Here is a 24983-nt window from a genome sequence, read left to right as displayed (position 1 = left end):
TTCCGCCCCTAGCTGAAGAACAATGGATGATCCTGGAATCTCTTATCAGCCCAGATAGGTATACTAATGCCGCGTACACACGACCGGACTTTGAGGGACTATGTCTGACCGTCTTTCCGAATGAACGGACTTGGCCACACACAATCACACCAAAGTCCGACAGATTCGAACGTGATGACGTACGACCGGACTAGAATAAGGAAGTTCATAGCCAGCAGCCAATAGCAGCCCTAGCGTTGGTTCTTGTCCGTAGGACTACCACACACACAAACGGATTTCTTGGTCCGGCGGAGTTCCAGTGGAAAAATTTAAAACATGTTCTATTTCTAAAGTCTGCCGGAATTTTTGGCAAGCAAACGTCCGATGGAGCCCACACACGATCGAACAACCTTTGCTGTCAAAAAGTCTGGTCGTGTGTACGTGGCATTAGGCATACTATGTTACTCATACTGTTTCCTCCCCCTGTTACTCGGCCCTATGTGTAGTTACTTTATTTTTTATAGCCAAGGGTAGTCAAATTCCCCCAGAAGCCCTGTTGGCACACATTAGGGTACACCCAAAAGAGGGCAAATAGCCTACCTTAGCCCGCAATTATCGCCCAATATCTCTGCTGAACGCAGACAATAAAATTCTGGCAAAGATAATAGTGAATCGCACCACATGCCCCAGGTCATACATTCGGATTAAACAAGATTTATCGTAAGCCGTGATGCACGAGATAACTGTCCCAGAGCCATTCATCTTATCTAATGGGCTTGCACCCAGGCCCTAGACCTTATCTCATTTTGTCTAAAGACACAGAAAAAGCCTTTGACCATGTAGATCGGTCATTCATTAGGGCAGTGTTGGTGACTCTGGGGTTAAAAATAGTGTAAAATTAAAAAGCTAAATACAAATAAATAAATAAATGCGCCCCCATCCCTTCATGCTCGCGTGCATAAGTGAACACATAAATAAGTCGCCCATGCATATGTAAACAATATTCGAACCACACATGTGAGGTATCGCGATAGAGCAATAATTCTAGTGCTCTAACCGGGTAACTTGCTAAGACGTTTAAAGCATCACCTATGGAGATTTTTAGGTACCATAGTACAAGCGTGCACGATTTTAAAGCATGACATGTTAAGTATCAATTTACTGTAACATCGTCTTTCACATTATACAAAAAAAATTAGGGTAACCATTGTGTGTGTTTTTTTTTATTAATTAATTAAAAAATAAGTGTATTTAAAAAAAAAAAAAGTGTGTGCAAAACCGCTGAGCAAATACTGTGCAACATAAATTCATGATTACCATTTAATTCCCTAGGGTCTCTGCTAAAAAAAAAAAAAGAAAAAAAAAGAAAAAAAAAGTATAACGTTTGAGGAGGTTATAAGTAAATTTCTAGCAAAAAATACTGATTTAAACTTGTAACCAAAAAGTGCCAGAAAAAGCCTTCAAGTGGTTAAATGTGTGACACAATCTCTCCTTAGGCAATATTGTTCTCAGTATCAGTGTCCCCATCTTCATCCAATTATTTCCTTCCTTTAGCCCTCAGGGCTTGTCAGTGTTGATCCTTCATTGGTCCAATTCACCCGCTCTCCTCCCTCTTTTTCACATTTCTGCACCTTTTTCTTCTATTTAAACCCCCTGACATGGGAACATCATTCACCTTTGCGGCATTCACTTACACAAGCGTGCACCTGTCCTCCTGAAACCTTCCAAGCAGCAAATCCAGGTATGTTGTCTTCTAATGTTCTTCTTCAGGCATTTTCTTATCTGCTGATAGATCCTTTTTACTCTGAGCTACTTTGCCACTGATATGTTTTCTTTAACATTTCCTTTTACTGAAGCTTTATTTGGTTTCTGCTCATCCGAGTCCATCTGAATTCCTAAGGAATGCTTTTGAGATACAAACTGTTTTTTTTCCCCCATTGTCTCTTTAGTACGAGTTTACAATGATTATATGTATAACATTTTTGTGTCCTCGTGTACTGTATAAAATAGATTACACACATACAAAAATGACATTTAAATCCTGCAAAACTGAACATATTAAAAAATATGGGGATTTGGTCACACCATATGGCCATATAGAGCTAAGGCCACTTCTACGTCAGATACCCCATTATCAGGGGGTCCTACACTATTCATAGAATGAAAGGTCCTGCATCTCAACCGTGGGAGACAAACCCCTCTTTATGGGAGAACTATAAAGACTCCTCTTATAACACTGGTGGGCACTAATAAGATGTAATGAAGAGGGGATCTGGTCAGGACCCGTACAATATACAACCAACAGACTTGGGGGGGGGCACACCCTAAAAATGTGCTTACATTCAAAATGGTGCTGCTAAAAGACCACAAACAGAACAAAGTAGATTACAGTGCACACATACAAAAAAAAAAATCTATGAATAGTGTAGGACCCACAGATAATGGGTACTCTGATGCAGTAGTGGGCTTAGCACTATATGGCCATATAGGGTGACCAAATCCCCATATTTTTTTATGTTCAGGTGTTTTAAATAGCCTTGCAGGATTTAAATGTCATGTTTGTATGTGTGCGCTGTAATCTATTTTGTTCTGTTTGTGGTCTTATAACAGCACCATCTTGAATATAAATGCATTTTTAGGGTGTGCCCCCCAAAGTCTGTTCTTTGCTCCTGTACTGTAAGTCTATGCTGTAGTAAATAATAAAAAAAAAAATAATAATTGAATTAGTTTGATGTCCTAGACCAGCCTTTTTTCAACCAGGGTGCCTTGAGGTTTCTTCAGGGGTGCCTTGGCAAAATTCCTAAAAGCTTCCCAAAAATTGAATAACAAGCTGTCGGGTAGATGAAGCCTTTTAGTTATACAAAACCACAGATTTTCATTGTGCACCATTACCTTCTAGCTTCAGGTGTCCTAACAGCCAATAGCATCATCAGTTGATGAGGTGCATGCCAGTCATCTATATAGCATCCTTGTTTTATGTTCAATCATTTTTTTTTTTTATTGTTTACAATGTAAAGATTATCAGGACAGTGACACTATGATGTCAATTACAAAGAAAGAAAGAATCTTGAATCACATGTAATTCAATTTGTCGCCATCAACAGTATAACAATAAAACACCTTTGTTTAACCTCGAGAGAATGTTGCTAGGAGTTTCGAGGAATAAGAAAAGAGAGGAAAGGGGAAGAGGTTTCCCTAAACTTAGAGATAAGTAGGTCGGAGATGTAGATATATTAGGAGCGGAGGAGCTCGGAGTCCACATAGCACTTGGAGTGAAGGATGGGGGTACGTGTATGTGCGACACCCAGGGTACCCAAGTTCATTAAAATGAAGCACATCGGTCATTGATGATACTAGCAACTTTTTCATGTATCATAATCTTATAGCATTCCTTGCTTAACCATTTCAATACAGGACACTTACACTTAAGGTAAAAAATGGTCCACGTCTTCTCTTCCCTCTCTTCCATGTCTCACTGGCTTTTCTGGGGCACCGGGAGGCACCATTGGCTCCCGCTGCTGTCGATCAAAGTCAGTGACAAAGGAGGGGGGGGGATGGGGCCCAGTCAATGGACACAGCAGTTGGGCTTGGGAGCAAGCACACACAAGTGCCCCCATGAGAAGCTTCCGGTGAGGGTACTGGACAAAGGAGGGGTCAGGAGCCCCGGCGGGGGACCCTGGAAGAGGCCATTGCACAGAGCTGGTAAGTATAGAGATGTTTGTTAATTTAAAAAAAAATACATGTATAACCACTTTAATATATATTAACTGTAATATTATCCTGCTTTTATTGAGATATGGCATATCATTCTATTTATTTTACTGTTAGCTCATGAAGTGTTGTGACCTTTTGTGTCTGTATGTAAGATACTGTTATCTTAGAATTTGCTATTTACTATAGTAAGGTATATATATATATATATATATATATATATATATATATATATATACACATACACACAAATAGGTATATACCCTTTGACATTTATATTAATTTAATTGTATTTGTTATTTTCATTATCATTTTTACATTTACGTCCTTTTCTTTTACCGTTAGATGTATGAGTTTTGTATTTGTACTTGTTTTGTAGCTGTAATGAAAGGGGAGTGTGTATGGCCCCCAAAACACATTGGCTCTATTCTACTATAGAGATCAATTGTTTGTATTAAATTAACTTACGCTTGGGTGTGAATGGAGCCTAAATGAAAGAAAAAAAAAAAAAAAAAAAAAAGGTATTGGTTCCCCCTCCAAGAGCATACCAGGTCCTTCGGTCTAGTATGGATTTTAAGGGGAACCCGCCCGCTGAAAAAATGGCGTGGGGGTCCCCCCCCCAAAATCCATACCAGACCCTTATCCAAGCACACAGACCAGCAGATCAGGAAAGGGGGGTGGGGACGAGCGAGCACCCCCCTCCTGAACCATACCAGGCTGCATGCCCTCAACATGGGAGGGTGGGTTCTTTGGGGCAAGAGGGGCCCTGCTCCTCCCCACCCCAAAGTACATTGTCCCCATGTTGATGAGGACAAGGGCCTTTTCCCGACAACCCTGGCCGTTGGTTGTCAGGGTCTGCAGGTGGGGAGCTTATCAGAATCTGGAAGCCCCCTTTAACAATTCACCCAAAAAAAAAAAAAAAAAAAAGTAACAAAAATAAAACATAGTATACAGGTTTTTAAAGTAATTTATTAGGCAGCTCCGGGGTCTCTTCCAACGTCTTCTGCCTCTGCCGATTCTTCTCCCCTTCTCAGCTGATGTGTTCTAGCCCTCTCCAGTTCTTCTCCCTCTGTCCGCTGTCTTTTGCCTCTGCCGGGTCTTCTCTGCTGTCTTCTTGCTCTTTTGCTGGTTCTTCTCGACGTTCTCATGCTGGGTGTGTGGTGTGCCACTACTTATATTGGCATGGGGCAGGGTCACCGGGTGACATCATCTGGAGGCCCGCCCCTTATGACGTCACCACCAGGGCATGATGGGTGGCGACATCATAAGGGGCGGGCCTCTAGTGACCTTATCCCATGCCAATTTAAATAGTGGCACACCACGCACCCAGCATTAGAGTGGGAGAGAGCGTTGAGTCAACATCAGAAGAACAGAGGGAGAAGACCCAGAAAAAGAGCGAGAAGACTGTTCTTATTCTGTATGTATGGACTCTGCACAGTACCACTTCTCTTGTCCTGTATGTCGGGTGTAATTCTCAGTATCTGTTCTTATTCTGTATATATGGACTCTGCACAGTACTACTTCTCTTGTCCTGTATGCCGGGTGTAATTCTCAGTATCTGTTCTTATTCTGCAAGTATGGACTTTGCACAGTACTACTATTTTTTATTTTTTTGCATGCTGATTGTAATTCTCTTATGTTTTATTTCATTTACATAGTGGACGTGAGATCCTGCTCAGCTGCAAATATGTGGGCAACAAATAGGTGAGATTTTCATTGACCTGTTCACACACGATGTACAGGGTCTATTTTCTGTGCACACACCATGCAGGATAGGGAGAAGTAGATAACATTGTTGAACAGTGATTCTAAGCCAGAACCGGTTTTGAAAAATCTAGAGCTCGAGGCTACAAAGATTTAACAGGAAATTATCAGATGAAGGTATAGCAATGACATTACAAACCTTTTCTTCAAAAGCCATCCTTGAACTCCAATTAGTGACGTTGCCTAGGATAAGTTGAAGTCATCGGTTTGCTGCAGGCAGGAGGAAGCATTTCCTCAGTTTTTTTTATATATTTTTTGTGGATCTTTATTATAGCAAAAAGTTAAAAAAAAAACTTTTTTTCCCCAAAATTGTTGCTATTTTTGTGTTTATAGCGCAAAAAAATTAGAGTTACGCTTACCGGTAACGTCTTTTCCAGTAGTCTTTCAGGACAGCCACTATGAGAGATAGACTCCTCCTCTTCCTCTGGAAACACTGCGCCAGCCCATAAATTCTTACTTCCCCTGCCGGACCTCAGTTTATATCGAGAATACCTCCGGCCAGCTGGGGAGACACAAGAACACATTAATAACATATTCATCAAATACCATTATCTTGCTGCGCTCTGGTCTTTTGTAAGACTCCCCCCAATTTTCGGGTGGGAACTAGGGCTGTCCTGAAAGACTACTGGAAAAGACGTTACCGGTAAGCGTAACTCTAATTTTCCCTAATCGTCTTTCAGGACAGCCACTATGAGAGGATAAGCGAGCACTTACCAGTTAGGGTGGGACTACAGCTTGCAAGACCTTTCGCCCAAAGGTCTGCTCACCTGCCGACACCAGATCCACTCTGTAGTGTTTTACAAAAGTGGAATAGCTGGACCATGTTGCTGCTCTGCAAATCTGCTCTGGCGTTGCTCCCACTCTTTCTGCCTGGGAGGCTGCCATAGCTCTAGTGGAGTGTGCTTTAATACCCACTGGGATTTCTTTCCCTGCAACTAAATAAGCCTGCTCGATGGCTACTCTGAGCCACCTAGCAATAGTGCGCCGGGACGCCTTACAACCTTTCCTGGCCCCGGAAAACAAAATAAATAAGGAATCTGACCTTCTAAATGACTTGGTCAGTTCCAGATAGTGTAGGATACATCTCCTAACATCCAAATAATGGAATTTTAGTTCCTTCGCACCGGAGGGATTGGGACAAAAAGAGGGCAAAACAATTTCCTGGCTTCTATGAAAGCTGGATGCCACTTTCGGCAAAAAGGCTGGATTGGTCTTCAAAACTATCCGATCCGGAAAAATAACGCAAAAGGGAGCCCTGACTGATAAGGCCTCCATCTCACTGACCCTCCTAGCAGTTGTCACTGCTACCAGAAACACTGTCTTCAGAGTAAGCTCTCTCAGAAGACACTCCTTTAAAGGCTCAAAGGGGGGGTCCAGTTAAGCTCTGCAAAACTAAAGATAAATCCCATCTGGGAAAGGACAGACCCTGGACCGGTCTCTGTCTGGACAGGGCTCTAAAGAACCTGACTACCCATGGGTTGGCAGCCAAATGATCCTCTAAATAAACACTGAGGGCTGATACTTGACCCCTAAGGGTACTAATGGATAAGCCCTTACTAGCAGGTTGGACTGGAGCAGAACTCTGTGCTAGAGGTGGGGTTGTATCCTGGGGAGATGGACCCGTGGGAAGCTGACATTTTTCAAAAAGGGACCTAAAAGAAGAGAAGGTGGACGAGAGCTCCTTGACTGAAGCTGCTAGTCCTGACTCCTGTTCAGATTCCCTTTCCCTAACGAGGGAGTCAATACAGCCTTTGCACAACACTTTGGTCCAAGATTCCCCTAAAATGTCCCTACAGGAGGCACACTTCTTTTTAGAGCTATGCGTAGACCTAGTTTTTTCCGTAGCTTTCTAAAAAAAAAGGAAAAAAGAAAAAAACAGAAAAAGACAAAGTCAATCAAAAGCTCGGGATACAACCCTGGGAGTGCACTAGACCCTTTTTTAAAACGAAGGGATCTGAGCCTCCCCTCCCCCCTGGCCACCCAGGGGGCTGCCCCCCCACCCATGATAGAACCATACATTGGGGTGGGGGGATCCTAGATAGAGAGTACCCCTCCCCAGGGCGCTCTTACCTTAGGAATGCTGGAGATAGAGTCTGTCGTTTGAGCCTCAGCTTCCGACATGACTGCAGGTGGCTGCTTACTACAGAGTTCCACGTTGCCTGTGCACGTTCTGAACTCATCTCCAGCTTGTGCCCGGCCCTCCTATCAGCTCCACGACCCGGAACCAGAAGTCGATCGTATTTCGAGGTCAAGCCTTCGTTTCCGCCGGATACGACGTCGCCCGTCGTTCGGCCCGCTCGGTTCAAAGAAAAAAAGGGGCGGACTGTACCCATGTACAGGGAAATCTTCCGAACGGCTTGCCAGCTGCGTCCCTGTAGACGCGATAGGAGTCCCCCACGACCTGAAGCCGCGCTCGACTCGGAAGGGGTGGCAGTACCTGGTGAGGTAAGTAAACCGTTCGACCCGTCCGACACGCGGACGTTGGTTTCGAACGGTTTGAATCCAGCTTTCTCCAAACGAAGCCCCTGCTTCTTTCAACCGGGTTCTTTTAACGACAAAACGGCCACAGCCTCCCCAACTGATCGGCCTGGTTCCTTGCACAGTGTCTCCCCGCCGGAGGAAACACTAATAACTGAGGTCCGGCAGGGGAAGTAAGAATTTATGGGCTGGCGCAGTGTTTCCAGAGGAAGAGGAGGAGTCTATCTCTCATAGTGGCTGTCCTGAAAGACGATTAGGGAAATAAAAAACGCAGAGGCGATCAAATACCACCAAAAGAAAGCTCTATTTGTGGGTAAAAAAGGGACGTCAATTTTGTTTGGGTGCAGTGTCGAACGACCGCGCAATTGTCAGTTAAAGCGACGCAGTGCCGAATCAAAAAAAAAGTGCTCTGGCCAGGAAGGGGGCAAAGTGGTTAAAGTTATTCTAAAGGCTGGAGTTTTTTTTTTTTTTTTACCTTTATGCATTCCATGCATAAAGGTGAGAAAATCTTCAGTATGCAGCTCACCCCAGGTATTACCCCCACACAGCCCACCCCCAGTACTTACCTGAGGCTCACCTCAACCAAGCGGTGCGCATGAGAGCGGATGTTCTCCAGGCTCTCTTCATCCTCATTGGTTCAGACATTGGCTCTCGCTGTTAATCGCAGCCAGTGAGGAGGAAGTGGAGGAACAGGGCTGAACCCTGCACTGTGTGCCTTATGGATACACAGAGCAGAGCTCAGGAAAGAGCACACACAACTGCCCTCCATAGCTATTGACTTCCCGTGGGGACACACTGCAGTGGGGAGGAGCTAGGAGCTACAAAATAAAAAGAAGGATTGGGGCTCCTCTGTGCAAAACCATTATACAAAGCAGGCAAGCATGTTCATGAAAATGATGTTTCTGATGTTTAAATGTTAATCTTTCACCAAAAATGTATAATTTTCTTCTATCTAGCCTAAAGAGCAACTTGATCAAAAATCCCCGCGCTTTAGGTGAGATTGTTATTCCTATTTGAGAGTATGAATTAATATGTGATTACATGAAGAGCTCAGTTTTACTGGATATTCAGGTGCTTACTGTATTTGTAAGGATACAAAATAAGCACTACGATCGTGTTGAGGTTCTTCTCCATTGAGGTTTGTTTCCCTGTACATACAATACACAATAATCCTGAGATCTCTGCAGACCGATCACTTTTGATTTTTGTTTAACATGCTTTGTGTTATGTAAAGATTTACAACAACAAAAAAGCCATGTTTACACCCTCCCTCTCCCCAAGTAGTTCTGAAGGCAGAAGGTCCCATCTTGATACAGCAATGTTGCACAAGAGGCTCGGCTGTCTGGGACTCTCTCTCTCCTCAGTGGCTGAGACAGAAGCAGGCGCCATTGGCTGCTACTGCTGTCAAAGTCAGTCAGCCAATGAGGAAAGAGGGGGCGGGGCTGAGCCACAGCTCCATGTCTGAATGTACAGACAGAGCAGCAGCTCGGGTACCCCTATAGCAAGCTGCTTTCTGTGCGGGCACCCGGCCAGAGCCATAAACGCCGGTGAGGGCCCTGGAGAAGAGGAGGATCCGGGCTGCTCTGTGCAAAACCAAGTGCACAGAGGAGGTAAGTAGGACATGTTTATTATTTTTAAACAAACAAAAAAAAAAAAAAAGAATTTTATGTTGTTGTATATGAAGGTTGAAGCCCAAATCCTGGAGGGGAGACAGGGATTGATTTCTTTCACTGTCCAGTCACAGGCTGGGAATAGGTCCAGGATGACTTGGGCTCAGAGGAAGTGGGAGGAATGATGATGGCCATCAGACTGAGGAGGACATCTAGCAGCAGAAAGGCACGGAGGGGGTAATCTCTGCATTGAAGCAGAATATTGCGGCTAACGCTGTTTATTTTTTTATATGAGGTTTATGGAAAGAGTTCTGCTTTAATAATTCCGCAGACGTGGAAGTTATTAAAGCAGACTTCACCATGTGTGCCTACAATCAATTGTATATCATAACATTTATATTGGTAGAAATATGACTTTTGCTGTTTGTTGTCTAAACTTCGTGTGTTTTCCAATTCTGTGTTTCCCCTCTATAGAGGATTTAAAATACTGGACCATAGATGAAAATGGTGGTAGTCAATGGAAGGTTGAAGATTTGCCTGGAGGTGAAGGAGAGCTTTTTCCAAATCCATCTGTCACTAAATACTTTGTAACCTCTAACCAGTAAGGACAATTTTCCTTCATTAATACAAAAATGCTGTAACCTGTTTTTTTAGGCTTTCATTTTAAACTTCTAATGGCACATGGGATGGTTGGACTCTGGAAGAAAAAAAAAATCTATTGATTACATCTCTGCGCTCGGCTCCTAATGGCCAGTTTGAGTTGGCAACTGTGTCTACTATACTTAAATTCCGACCAGTGTCAGCCCTGCCCAGTTATCCTTTGTTGGACTAAATAAAGCCTCCCCCTGCTCATCTCCATCACATAAGGGGGCACTTTTTCTTGCTAAATCATAAATAAATAATACTAGTATTCTCTTCCAAATAGCCCCAAAAGAACCATCAACCTACTCAGAGTCTCCTGCAGTTTGGGAAGTCACATATTCTAGGTAGTGGGATTGGATTCTAGAAACGCTTATATTATAAAAGTTACACTATATTACCAAAAGTATTGGGACACGTGCCTTTACACGCACATGCACTTTAAAGGCATCCCAGTCTTCGTTCATAGTATTTAATATCGAGTTGGCCCACCCTTTGCAGCTATAACAGCTTCAACTCTTCTGGGACGTCTGTCCACAAGGTTTAGGAGTGTGTCTATGGGAATGTTTGACCATTCTTCCAAAAGCGTATTTGTGAGGTCAGGCACTGATGTTGGGCTAGAAGGCCTGGCTCTCAGCCTCTGCTCTAATTCATCCCAAAGGTGTTTCTAATTGGTTCCTCCACCCCAAACTCGCTCATCCATGTCTGTATAGACCTTGCTTTGTGCACTGGTTTGCAGTCATGTTGGAAGTCATGAAGGGACCATCCCCAAACTGTTCCCTCAAGGTTGGGAGCATCAAATTGTCCAAAATGTCTTGGTAGGCTAATGCCTTAAGAGTTCCCTTCACAGGAACTAAGGGGCCAAGCTCAAGCCCAACCCCTGAAAAACAACCCCACACCATAATCCCCCCTCCACCAAATGATGTGGACCAGTGCACAAAGCAAGGTGCGTAAAGACAAGGATGAGCAAATTTGGGGTGGAGGAACTTGACTGGTCTGCATTGCTTCTAAAATGAAAAAAAAAGGTAATGCCTTTAGTCCACCTTTCTGACCACGTTTTACGTTTACCCAAAATTTTGGGTGTTCTATGAATTAGTCACATTTCAAAACCTCAATTATGGGGAACACATGCCCATAGCATCCTTTTAAATTGCGTGGCTCACCACACAGCTACCTTATCCACTCAGATAAGGCACACAAACATGTGAATGGAAGACTACCAGCCCCATCTGCTGCCATGAAAGAGGACTTGGAGCTCCTCATAGAGCACATCTCCAGCATTTACTTCTCCAGACCCATAAATGAAGGTACATCATTTCTGGGGGAGTAGTCTGCATGAAGACCTGAGGGTGGGAAATAGTCTGCAGAAACCTAAGCATGGCACCAACGATTCACTGATCGCAGTTGCAATGCTTTTCCTAATGCAAATAATTAACTTTTTTTTATTAGGGTCCATTTTTTACAAAAGGTGGGGATATGCATTTAAATCTTTTCATCTACTGGTAGTCCAAGTTTTTTTTTTTTAAAGTCTACAACTAGGACATTTCCTTTGATGGATTTGGGGGAGCGCAACCAGTTGTGAAAAGGATACGTTTTTGGTAGACGGTTTTGCAATGTATATAGATCATCTTGTACATGATTTTCTTGAAGTCCTAAAGAAAGAATAAAAAAAAAAAAAAAAATAATAATCTTTTAATTTTTGCAGACCATGCAAGAAGTCCCAGATTGTTGACTTAAAGAAAGAGGGGTTCACTCCTGAGATTTTGGACAAAGCTCAACCGCCCATTATCGTCACAGACTGGTAAGTGTAATTTATAAGCTGATCCCAATCTACGGAATATCTCACATGCGATTTGGTGGAGGGGGATTTGTAGGATGAATCTTGTAACTGTGCAGAGCAAATGGGAATTGTGACTTAGCTGCTTCATAGTGTGGGGGGAGATGGAGTGTTCAGAATCTGGAGCAGCCGTGCATTGTAGCTTCTAACTTCAGCTTGTTCAGTTAAGCTTTGATAATAAAACCTGGAAGCTGATTGGTTTCTAAGTAGAGCTGCACCAGATTTTGCACTCTCCAGTTTTAGTAAATCTCCTCCTGTATGTGCTGATTAAGGTTCTCCCTTTTTCTCTTCAACATAAGAGGTAGATGTTTTATAGGTCACACAGATAGCTGGGTTGTCTGCCAGGCACGATCGCGGGTGCCCGGCGGACATCACGCGTGCCTGCTATAGCGTCTTAAAGAGCCGACGTAGATTTACAACGATTTGTGCAGCCACGCCAACCTGCTGAAGTATAACTGCGGCGGCTGGTCATCTAGCAGTTAAAACATAAGGCCCCTTTCACACCTGCTCTGGATAGCGGAGCAGACACAGACCTGTCATCCCCCTGCTCAGCAGACAGATCCTCCACTGAGCAAGTGGATCGGCTACATCTGAAAGGGGCCTAAGCGTTAAAGTGGTTGTAAAGGCAGAAGGTTTTTTTGCATTCTATACATTAAGATAAAAAAAAAAAACCTTCTGTGTGCAACAGCCCCCCCCAAATACTTACCTGAGCCCCATCTCCAGTGATGTTGTGAGAGATTCGGCTGCTCAGTGCTCCCTCTCCTGATTGACTGAGACGCACAGTGAGGTGCCATTGGCTCCCGCTGGACTCAATCCGTCAGCGAGCCAATGAGGGGGGCCCTCGGGTGCCCCCATAGCAAGCTGCTTTGACCTGAGAAGAGGAGTATTCGGACTGCTCTGTGCAAAACCACTGCAACAGAGCAGGTAAATAGAACGTGTTTTATTTAAATCACTTACAGGCCACCGCACGCCGATATACGTCCTAAGTTTGAAGAATATCGTCGATGTTATGGCAGCAGCTAGCTGCCATAACCCCGGTATCCTCTTCTTTGGCCGACGGTCAACTTTCTGATAATAGTGGTGCCCTCCGCCGCTTACCGTAGCCGACAGCAGCGGTGAAGGCAATCAGATCTTCTCCTTTGCTGGGTATGCGGACGAGTGAGGGGAAGATGGACCCCACCTATTTCCATACCAATGCAGGACGGAAGCGACATCAAAATGTCACTTCCGCCCATAGCTCTTAAAGGGCCATTTAAATTATTATTATTATTTTTGCTATGTTGTATTTTGTGTTGTTCTCTGGTGGTAAAATATGGTAGTAGCAAGAAATATACAGCTACATTAAAAAAAACTTTTTTTTTTTTTTACTATTTCGAGCTAGTTTTCTTTTGAAAAAAAAAAAGAAATCAATTACCATTTACCACCAAATGAAAGTCCAATTTGTCCTGAAAGAAATAAAATGTGGTATAATCCACCTGGATGCACAATGTTGTGATGATATTTACAGTTTTACTAACACAAAATTAAAGTTGCAAAATTGTGCTTAGGCATTTAGATTTGTTTTACCCTTAGATGGGAAGAAATGGGTTAAACGTTTGATAAAATATCGTACCTAAGCTGTAGTCTCCTTATATAACTCACAGGTGTTGTAACGCCTTATGAAACTTTCTTCCCCTCAGGTATGCGGCTAGGAAGGACTGTAGCTGCCAGTATGAGTTGTTGGTCCGACTGCTTTCTGAAGACAAGAAAACCTTACAGGAGTTTCGCCCACAGCCCGTGAACCTAGCGCAACGTTGTGATGGCCAATGGCATTATGTAATATTCCAATTCCTTACAGATCCTTCCATAATGTTGCTTTATGTAAAGAGTTGCTGATGACATTTGACACATCAATATGTGTAAAACCTCATGTTTAACCACTTGCCGACCAGCGCACGACTATGTACGTCGACAGAATGGCACAGGCAGGCAAATGGGCGTAAAATGTACGTCCCTTTAAATTTGCCGCCCTGCCATCGGGAGCACGCCACTGCCGGCGCACTCCCACGCTGGACGGGACCCCCGTGAGTCCGGTAGCGGGACCCGCGGACTCGATCGCCGCGGGCATCCCCGCGATCGTCTCACGGGACGGCTGAATGGAGGAAATGCCGTGTAAACAGCATTTCTCCATTCTGCCTAGCAACTAGTGACGCTGATCTCTGCTCCATGTGATTGGAGCAGAGATCAGTGTTCACTAAATGAAAGCCCAACCCCCCCACAGTTAGTAACACACCCCTAGGAACACTTAACCCCTACACTGCCACCCACTGGTTAACCCCTTCACTGCCAGTGTCATTTACACAGGAATCACTGCATTTATATAGCAGTGATTACTGTATAAATGACAATGGTCCCAAAAATGTGTCAAAAATGTCCCATGGGTCCCCCACAATGTCACAGTTACAATAAAAATCGCTGATTGCCGCCATTACTAGTAAAAAAATAATAATAAAAAATTATTAATAAAAATGCTATAAAACTATCCCTATTTTGTAAACGCTATAACTTTTGCGCAAACCAATCAATAATCGCTTATTGCGATTTTTTTACCAAAAATATGTAGAAGAATACGTATCGGCCTAAACTGAGGGAAAAAAATGTTTTTTTATATATTTTTGGGGGATATTTATTATAACAAAAAGTAAAAAATAATGCGTTTTTTTTCAAAATTGTCGCTCTATTTTTGTTTATAGCGCAAAAAATAAAAACCGCAGGGGTGATCAAATACCACCAAAAGAAATCTCTATTTGTGAGAAAAAAAAAGGACGTCAATTTTGTTTGGGAGCCACGTCGCACGACTGCGCAATTGTCAGTTAAAGCGACGCAGTGCCGAATTGCAAAAAGTGGTCTGGTCTTTGACCAGCAAAATGGTACGGTCTGAAAGTGGTTAAACAGAAATTCTGATATTTTGATACCACTCGTAGCAACCCTTTCCTCCATTGCACCTCTCAGTCTCTTTGGTGTCAACACTTTTGGGAAGGCTGGATGCCTGCGCCGCCCCCCCCCCCCCCAAGCACCATGGTACTATCCTCTGACCCCTGACACTCACTGATGGGGTAACTCTGACATAGAATGTTCTAGAAGAGCTGCAATCTTCCACACACAAAGTTCTGACAACTTTGAATCATTAGGGAACAGCAGAAGTATTTATTACCTGAAGGATATAAAACACTCACAGGAACCAGTAGGTAGAAAGGCTCTTCTGTGTAATAGAAGTCACTGAGTCCCAGCGGTGTCCAGAAGACATCCAGTGGTGTCCGGCGGGGCAGCCAGCAAGGGAGAACCATGGAATGCGGAACCCGGAAGTGACATCAGCAGTGGGTGGGACACGTTTCAGATCGACCTATTGCCCGGCATGAAGGAGCTGCCAATAGGTCGCTCCGAAACGCGTTCCGCCCACTTCTGAGTCCCATGCTGGTTCTCACAGCGGCAACTGCTCTTCCAGCTTTCACAGTTCTTCCTTGCTGGCTGGCCTCGGATCCTCAGTGCCGCCACCAGACACAGAGATATCATACATGGATGTCTCCTGGACACCTCTGGGACTTCTGACTTCTATTACACAGATGAGCCTTTCTACCTATTGGTTCCTGTGAGTGTTTTTATCTCCTTGAGGCAATAAATACTTGTCTATACTGCACTTAGAAGCACCTTCTGCTTCTCCCTTTTGTTTCTATCAGGCCGCGTACACACGGGCGGACTGTTCGCCCAACTTTGTTCGTCAAACAATCCGACAAACAGTCCGCTCAAAATTTGCATGAACGGACTTGACCACACACGATGAACGAACAGTCCGCTGAAAATGTGCGCGATGACGTGAACGGCACGTACAACGGGACGAGAAATACGACGTCCAATACACTGCAATGCAACCTTCGCCGTGTAAATCCTTTCTGAGCATGCGCGAAACTTAGTTTGTCGAACAAGCCTACACACGAGCGGACTGTCCGCTGAAACCAAGTTTCAGCGGACTGTCTTACGGAAATTCCGAAAAACTTTGTTCGTCAGACTGTCCGCTGAAGCCCACACACGAGCGGACTGTCCGCTGAAACACTGTTCAGCGGACAAAGTTGGGCGAACAGTCCGCCCGTGTGTACGCGGCCTCAGAGAGCTGCTTCTCTCTCCTTGAAGTGCTGCTGAATTGTACATCTTAGGACCATAAGCCTCTTGTTTTTATCCCCCCCCCCCATTCTGATACAGTGCTTTAGTTCATTCTCCCATAGCGTTATATTCTAATGTTATATAATTTTCTTCTGATTTTAATCCTTTTCTAGGTAAATTGTATGTGTAGCAACCCTTAATTCAATTTTATGTTAAAACTTCTCTACTTTCTCTTCCCCTTTAGGTAACACACACATTCAGTAACTATGGACCAGGAGTGCGCTATATATATTTTCAGCATGGCGGGAAGGACACTTTGAACTGGGCCGGCTGGTATGGAGTTCGACTCACCAACAGCAGCATCTCTGTAGACATTTAGGGTCCAACTGTGTGAATGTGACATGTTTTCCTTTCCCCTTCTAGTGTTGAACGGCTCCGCTAAAATAATTTTTATATTTTTTTAAGAATTGTAATTCAAAGTAACGGAAATGTGAAACCTTGTTCTTGTACTACAGTACCAGAGTGTCAATAAAGCATGACTCTCACCCTCAGACTTTTATTTATTCTACAAATAAATCTAATGGGTAATATATTTAGCTTATTCAAAAACCAGTTGACGTGAAGCTCTCAGTGAATACTGTAGTACCTACAGTCACTAAGCCCACTCTGTGTTGAGGAGCATGTAAATGCATTCATTATAAAAGTGCTGCCAATGCATGACAACAACCCTTCTTTTTAATTGCAACACACAGTACTACAAATGAATGGCACTGTAATACACTGCAGCACGGTACCTGCATTGTGTGAACCAGTGAAGGCTGGTGAAGTTTTCGGATGGAGGGGCCAAACCCGTAGATCATCAGTGTGCAAAGTCCACTCCAGCCATTCATGAACACACAAAGCACTTCCAATAGGAAACACAGGACACTTCAGCTGGGCACTACATGATGAACTTTCTGGCTGTTTCTAACATGCAAGTGCATGGCTTTGTGACAGTGGCGGCCTGTCCATTACTTCCTGGTTATCTCTGTGTGCTCAGTGGAGAGGGGAGGGGCCTCCCCTCTCCACTGAAAAGACAGGCATTAGTCCTCATGGCGGCCATCTTTTTGTAGCCTGCCTGAAGTGATTTTGTGCTCACTGAGAACAAAGCACCCGGTCAGGCAGATGCTGGTCGGCACGATCGATTGCGCTGCAAAGCATCTCCAAACCCCGCCAATGAAGTGCCATGTCTGCAATATCGTGATTGCATTGACATGGCACTTCCCATAGTGCACTGTGTCCAGCGCCTGAAAACAGTGCACTTAGTTAAAGGACATTTTTTTTTAAATTATTTCTTAAAGGGGTCTACAGTCCCTGTTGTGACTACAAGGGGGAGCGGCACCCAGGCGCCCCCTATGGACAGCCCGCCACTGGTGGTAACACTTGGTAAAATGCTTTACAGTGCACCATTATGAATGGGCACCTGCTGAGTTGGCTTTCGCAAAGTAAAATGTGAATTCTTGCTTTGTACTACTATACTTTGTGCTTCGCACTTAGAATTATTTATTGAATAAGCCCATAAATGTTTCTAAGAATCAATATGATGCTCTGGTAGCCCTTCCCCATATACCGAATGTTATTGATTAATCTGGGAGGCATAAGGGTTCGAAGACAAAACCAGAGAAAATTCCCATCTCAACTGACCAACCAGTCTGCTTACCAACCAAATTAACCTGTCCAATAGTCTGCGTTAAAAACAGCTGTTTAGTTAGCAAACGTGCAAACACATGCATAAGCTGCAAGGCCTCTTCACAGCACCCTATATCACCTGCAGTTCTAACCTTCTAAATTATGAGGGTCTCCACAATGGAAGCACATGCATTCTAATGAATAAATAAGGGGTAGGTGGGCCTGGAGGTAGCCCAATCCTCAAAAGGCACAGGGGTACATTGGACACACAGCACAAAGGCAGCAAAGGTGCAGTGTGTCCCCTCACCAAATTAACACCAGTAACAAAGAGATGGCCCCCTGCCCCCACCTATAACTGACCTTCACAGCAAGGAGCACATGGAAGGACAAACGCATGAAAGACAAAACAAGAGAAAATTCCCAGCTCAACTTCCCAACCAGTCTGTTAACCAAACAAATTAACACGTCCAACAGTATTTGTTAAAACAGGGTTTAGTTAACTTTGGGGGTTCAAACAACTCACTTCCAGCGCTAATAGGTCTTTCAAGGTGTGGAGTAACAGATGTCGCACCTCCCATTTCAGTTTTTTTTTGTTAACTTTGGTCTGACTTTACTGCAACTTGAGATAAATAGACTTCAATGTTAACCCTGAAAAGTTGCATTAAAGTCATACCTGAATGGTATACAATCCAACAGTTGTGCAAGAGTTGTCCATTATCATTGGTCAAAGCCAAAGTCGTATATACAAGTTGCACTCATCCAAAGTTGCATCAAAGTCCGCACAATTTTGAAGTCATACAAATGTGAATGAAGCCTAAGTCCATGTAGTGCAAAGAAAAAAAGGGTTGCTTAACCCACTCTTCCCCAGCAACATACAGGGCTAATTCACACGCGTGCATTGATGTATGTTTTAAGTTCACTTGTAAAATGCAGATCAATGCATAGACACAAATAATTGTTTTTCATGTGGTGCAAATTGAGACTTACGACGTTTGATGTGGCACCACATCCAAAATTACATGTAAAGAGCAAAAGAAAAAAGTTTTAAAAAATTGGGAAAAGAAACGGGAAAGGGACAAGTAGTTTAAATGAAGGACCAAACCATGGTATTCATATGCCATATAGACTTTATTAAAGCAAAACATGTAAAGTTAGAAAAAATACCCTCCATAAAATAGTGTTTAAAAATATGTTAAAGAGACAACGTCGTCACTCTAAAACAGTGATTCTCAACCAGGGTTCCTCCAAAGGTTGCTAGGGGCTCCTTCAGCATTGGGCAATTTCTACCTCTCAGATAAGTTCCCACTGACACCATTGCTATCTGTAAGGAGGTAATTCTTCCCAATGACCACAAGTGTAAGGACCATTCTTCCCACTGACCATCACACTAGTGTAGTGATGGGGAACCTTGGCACCCCAGATGTTTTGGAACTACATTTCCCATGATGCTCTGGCACTCTGCAGTGTAGTGGAGCATCATGGGAAATGTAGTTGCAAAACATCTGGGGTACCAAGGTTCGCCATCACTGATCTAGTGTATCGTGAGTTGTAGATTTTGAAACTTTAGCAGGGGTTCCCCCGAGACCGAATTAACTATTTCAAGGGTTCCTCTGTGTTGAAAAGGTTGAGAAAGGTTGTTCTAAAATATTGGACAACCAAGACATAGCTGTAAACATGTAGAAACCGCATAATACATGAATCACGTATATTTACATGTATCAGAGCCATGATGATCTATAGGTGCATTTTATCCTGAACACAGAGGCACATTTGTCCCTTTCGGCCGGTTGTATGCTACATGTGTCAAAGATTTCCACCGATGACAACCAATTGAAGGACTAATTGTCCAGGGCTTCCTGATACCTAAGGAAATAGTACACCACTGATTGAGATCAGTAGCATGGGACTGCAGCTGAATACCAATTCGTTATATAGAGGTTATTAAAAGGAAGTTCTTAGGTATTCGTGTAAATAGCTCAGCAACTGTATAGCATGAAATGGGGATCCCGTTTAGAAAAATCCAGTTAAATGGCCATGAAATCAAGTTGAGAAAAATGTCCTCCTAAAAACTGTGTTGAAATAGCCAATAGACACATACCTGGATTAAATGAGTCCAAGTGACCCAAATTGGGTGGATCCATGTAGCTCAAGAAAGTCTATCCAGTATCAATCAGGATCCAGTGTATATCAGATTTCTAACAGAGCAACAGACTTAGATTGAGTCATAGATGGATAATATACCAGAGGAGCCCACATCCACAGAGCCTCGTGTAGGAGATATGGACAGATCAAAGTAATTCAGGGAAATCCCCTGTACATACCATTTCCAGATATTCCATGTAGATAGATCACCATGTGAAAGGTTGGTCAGTTTAAACACACTCCACTGCAGAGCTTGAACCTTAGTAGATGACCACCCTGCAGCTGTCTAGATTCTCCAGCATATATACAAGCTTCTGATTATCCTGGATAGGTAACCCTCAGTGTGGGGGGCGGTTCAATGTAAATATTCCCCGAGAACCTTACAGTCAGACTGACTGTCCTTCTGAGGCTGTTCTGAAACTCCAGTGTCCACAAACTGACATAAGGGTCAGTCCTTTGGAACTCAGATGGGATTCCCCAAAGAAATCAGCGGTGCCGCGTCTTCAGCAAAAAGAGCTGCGCTCTGTGTTGCCTCCATTCAGAGGTGCATGACATACAGCTGGGCGTCCTGGTGTCACTGCTTACGTCGATGCATTTCACGAACCCGTATGTTCGTTTCATCGGGACGTTGAAGCACCGACCAGACTAGGAAATCCCCAATTACATTACATCACGTCTGTAAGTTCTGCAGCAGAGACATCTAGCGGCCATTTAAAAGAATAGCAGAACATAGTAAAGATGAAATAAACAATTGCTTAACGCTGTATTTTCATGTATTGTGACATTTCAGATTCTATTAAGAACAGTGAAAAACCAAAAGACCCCTCAGAGAGAATCAAGAGCGGAACCAAGGTCGATTGGCATAATTAGTTATGTAACTATATATATATAAATCCTGAATAATAATAATAATAATAATTAGTTCTTAATTTTATTGTGTTATCAGTGAATGAGGAGAGGGGAATATGACAGAGTGAACCAGAGTACCTATGGAGGGGAGAGAAATTATATATTTATTTTAATTGGAGTAAAGAGGCCATGTTGTAACAGTTGAGGTATACATATGTGAACACACACACACATATATATATATATATATATATATAAAACACAGGAAATTTCCCCAGGGGTTTTTTAGCAGCAGAGAGTTGGTGTGAAAATAATTGATGTAAAAAAATCATTTATTTAACCACTTGCCGCCCGCCCTATTACAAATAGACGGCGGCAAAGTGGTTTCATAATCCTAACCGGACGTCATATGACATGATCAGGATTATGAGCCGCTGCGCGCCCCGGGGGCGCGCATCACGGCGATCGTTGTTGCGGGGTGTCAGTCTGACACCCGGCAACTACGATCTCGGTAAAGTCTCTGACGGAGACTCTTTACCACGTGATCAGCCGTGTCCAATCACGGCTGATCACAGTGTAAATGGGAAGAGCCGGTGATCGGCTTTTCCTCACTCGCGTCTGTCAGACGCGAGTAGAGGAGAGCCGATCGGCTGCTCCTCTGACAGGGGGGGTCTGTGCTGATCGATTATCAGCACAGCCCCCCTGAGGATGCCCACACTGGACCACCAGGGATGCCCAGCAGAGGTAATCCTCCAGGGATGCCAGTCAGGCACAATGGATGCCAATCAGTGCCCATAATGGATGGCAATCAGTGCCCACAATGGGCATCACTGATTGGCATGCATTATTGTTTGGCACTGATTGGCATCCATTAGTACAGTATAACACCTGTGTTGCTAATGAGTGCCCACCTGTGCTGCTAATGAGTGCCCACCTGTGCCGCCTATCAGTGCCCACCTGTGCCCATCTGTGCCGCCTACCCATGCCCATCTGTGCCGCCTACCGATGCCCATCTGTGCCGCCTACCCATGCCCATCTGTGCCGCCCATCCATGCCAATCCGTGCCAGCTATCAGTGCCAATTTGTGCCACCTATCAGTGTCCATCAGTGTCGCCTATCAGTGTCGCCTATCAGTGTCCATCAATGCCACCTCATCAGTGCCACTTCATTGGTGCCCATCAGTGCCGCCTTATCAGTGCCCATCAGTGTAGCCCCATCAGTGCCCATCCGTGAAGGAGAAAACGTACTTATTTACAAAGTTTTGAAACAAAAAAAAAAACATTTTTTTTTCAAAATTTTCGGTATTTTTTTATTTGTAGCACAAAAAATAAAAACCGCAGAGGTGATCAAATACCACCAAAAGAAAGCTCTATTTGTGGGAAAAAAATGATAAAAATTTCATTTGGGTACAGTGTAGCATGACCGCGCAATTGTCATTCAAAGTGCGACAGCGCTGCAAGCTCAAAATTGGTCTGGGCAGGAAGGTGTTTAAGTGCCCGGTATTGAAGTGGTTAACAGACAATAGTAATTCCAAATGAACAATACATCATCCATATAGGTAGTGCGACAAAAACTATTCCCCCCCCCCCCCCCCCCGTGACTTCACCATTAATAACACCACAACCATTGGTCCCTCCACACATGCCAGGGTCCTGGGTGTAATCCTGGACTCTGACCTCTCCTTCAGCCCTCATATCCAATCACTGGCTAAATCCTGCCGCCTTCACCTCCGCAACATCTCCAGAATTCGACCCTTCCTGACTAATGACACCACAAAGCAACTCGTTCACTCCTTGATTATTTCCCTTGATTATTTAGCAAATCTCTCCTTAATGGCCTACCCTTAAGCAGGCTCCTCCCCCCTTCAGTCTATTATGAATGCCGCTAGACTAATACACCTCACTAATCCTTCCGTGACTGCTTCCCCTCTCTGCCAATCCCTTCACTGGCTTTCCCTACCAAAATGCAAAATGCCAACCATAACATACAAAGCCATCCACAACATTGCCCCCATCTACATCACCAACCTCATCTGCAGATATCGCCCAAAGCGTCCCCCCCATTCCTCCCAGGACCTCCTGCTTTCTAGCTCCCTTGTTACCTCCTCTCATGCTTGCCTTCAAGACTTCTCCAGAGCCTCTCCCATCCTCTGGAACTCCCTGCCCCAGTCTGTCCGATCAGCCCCTACCCTGTCCACCTTTAGGAGTTCCCTGAAAACTCATTTATTCAGGGAAGCCTATCCCACACCCACCTAACTGTCCCCGAGCCACCCCCATCAAATCATTCTCTGCAGCTATTACCTTTTGTACCACCAGCCCCTCCCTTTAGAATGTAAGCTCTACGAGCAGGGCCCTCCTGTACCTTTTGTATTTTGTAAAGCGCTGAGTAAACTGCTGGCGCTATATAAATCGTGAATAATAATATATATATATATATATATTATATATAAATAAAAAAACAATATCAGAACTTAGCTTACTTAATACAAGGATTGACTTTGATGCACCGTGATTCAAAGGGGCATGGATATTGGTTTATTATTTTTCCAAGAATACTTTGAGGCTTAATTCGTTATTCAACCCCTTAGGGGGTCATGCTTCCTAGTCTGAATAGCCAGACCTTTTCTCTTCTCAGAAGGATTGTATCAAAATCCCCTCTTCTGGTCGAAAGATTCAGGGCAAAAAAGTCCTTCACCTTAAGGCCTTTCATGCACACACCAAGATGTATTGCCAAGTGTTGTCCAATAGGATTGTCCTCCATTTGGTTAATGCGATTGGCGTGTTCAGCGAAGCTAACGTGCAATTGGCATTTTGTCTTACCCACAGAGTTTCCTACAGGGACATTCCAAGATATAGAGAACTCTAGTGGCGCCGTAATTAATAAATTGTTTAATCTTGTATTTATTAACACCGTCAGAGTTGGTGAACACATCCGAGAGCTCCACATATCTGCAGATACCACAATTTTCACATCTGAACTTCCCTCTATTGCCGCGTACACACGAGCGGAATGTCAGACAGAAAAAGTAAGACGAGAGCTTTTCATCGTATATAACGATTGTGTGTATGCCTCATCTGACTTTTTTTTAAAATTCTGACAGACCTAGAAATAGAACACGTTCTAAATATTTCTGACGGAACCAATTCCTATCGGGAAAACCGCTCATCTGTATGCTGTTCCGATGGACCAAACCGATGCATGCTCTGAAGTACGAGACAGAAGCTATTGGCTACTGGCTATTGAACTTCTTTTCTAGTGCCATCGTACGTGCTGTACGTCACCTCGTTCTTGACGATCGGACTTTGGTGTGATTGTGTATACGCAAGACAGTTTCAGCTGAATTCTGTCGGAAGAACCTTCAGAGTTTATTCCGACGGGAAAACCGGTCGTGTGTACGTGGCATAAGTTGTGGTAGATTGGTTAGCCAGTTCATATTTGTGGTTTTGGTAAATTCTGATTTAACCAGAGTATCATTAAGATTACTTGCACTTTAGCCACAAGATAGGGTTAAGGACCGACTATATCTCTGTCCTTAGATCGTGTTAGAACATGCCAGTGTTCATTGATTATCTTGCTCAGGTGTTTCCACTGTGTACCAAATTTTGTGTTAATTCTAACAGGACCCTCCATTGTTGCTTCTTGTGTACTATGGGGCTTGATTAGTTCATCTCTACATTTAATACTGGCTATCTTTTTAGCTTTTCTTAGGTTACGATGTGAGTAGCTTCTCTCTGAATCTCTGATACATTTCTTTGACCTCCCGTCCATAGTCCAGTTTGTTTGAACAATTGCGCCTAAAAAAGTGATGGTTATCTGCATGAAGCAGAGTATTAGCTGCTGTGCTCTTCCTAAAAGTTTGGGTACTAAGAATGCCATTTTCCAAACGGATCAGTAGATCCAGGAGAGATTCTCTCATATGTCTGCCACTGACGTTAGTATGTTTCTGGTTCAACTCATTCATGAACAGAGAAAAATCCTCCTGGGTCTCCTCCCATAGCATCAACACATCATCTATGGACCTGAGCCACAGCCAAATGTGGAGCAGGTACATAGGCGAGGCAAAGACCACCTCCTCCTCCCACCACCCCAGGTGTAAACAAGCACACGTGGGCACCCATGGTGCTCCCATGGCAGTTCCCCTTGCTTGTTGATAGTATGAGCCTGTGAAT

General features: G+C 43.8%; 3 protein-coding genes across 3 annotated transcripts in view; 1 reads left to right on the top strand and 2 right to left on the bottom strand.

Moving 5' to 3' along the window:
• LOC143923494 (F-box only protein 6-like) overlaps nt 1-20510 on the bottom strand; it is a 230946-nt gene extending 210436 nt beyond the window's left edge. Inside the window, exon 1 of the mRNA XM_077447189.1 lies at nt 19922-20510. The gene's annotated coding sequence lies outside the window, so the exon portion shown is untranslated. The remainder of the gene's footprint in view (nt 1-19921) is intronic.
• The window catches only part of LOC143923499 (nuclear factor 7, brain-like), a 744238-nt gene that overhangs the window by 466714 nt on the left and 252541 nt on the right, over nt 1-24983 (bottom strand). The gene's annotated exons all lie outside the window — the stretch shown is intronic.
• LOC143923491 (F-box only protein 6-like) lies at nt 1583-16700 on the top strand. The gene is made up of 7 exons (XM_077447182.1): nt 1583-1720; nt 5349-5394; nt 8889-8926; nt 10017-10143; nt 11887-11982; nt 13698-13833; nt 16400-16700. Exons 2-7 carry the CDS (start codon nt 5378-5380, stop codon nt 16532-16534), a joined length of 549 nt encoding a protein of 182 aa, XP_077303308.1. The 5' UTR covers nt 1583-1720; nt 5349-5377; the 3' UTR covers nt 16535-16700.

Source organism: Lithobates pipiens, unplaced genomic scaffold (genome assembly GCF_037356315.1).
Source record: "Lithobates pipiens isolate NorthernLeopardFrog02 unplaced genomic scaffold, aLitPip1_a1.2 Scaffold_22, whole genome shotgun sequence".
Taxonomy (NCBI): Eukaryota; Metazoa; Chordata; class Amphibia; order Anura; family Ranidae; genus Lithobates; species Lithobates pipiens.
Note: the sequence above shows the minus strand (reverse complement) of the source record. Positions and strands in the feature narration are given on the sequence as shown.

Excerpts from the sequence above, each read along its gene's own strand:
- LOC143923491 (XM_077447182.1), top strand. Across the intron at positions 8,927-10,016 it reads CAAAAATCCCCGCGCTTTAG|AGGATTTAAAATACTGGACC; the intron begins GTGAGATTGTTA and ends TCCCCTCTATAG. Across the intron at positions 11,983-13,697 it reads CCCATTATCGTCACAGACTG|GTATGCGGCTAGGAAGGACT; the intron begins GTAAGTGTAATT and ends TCTTCCCCTCAG.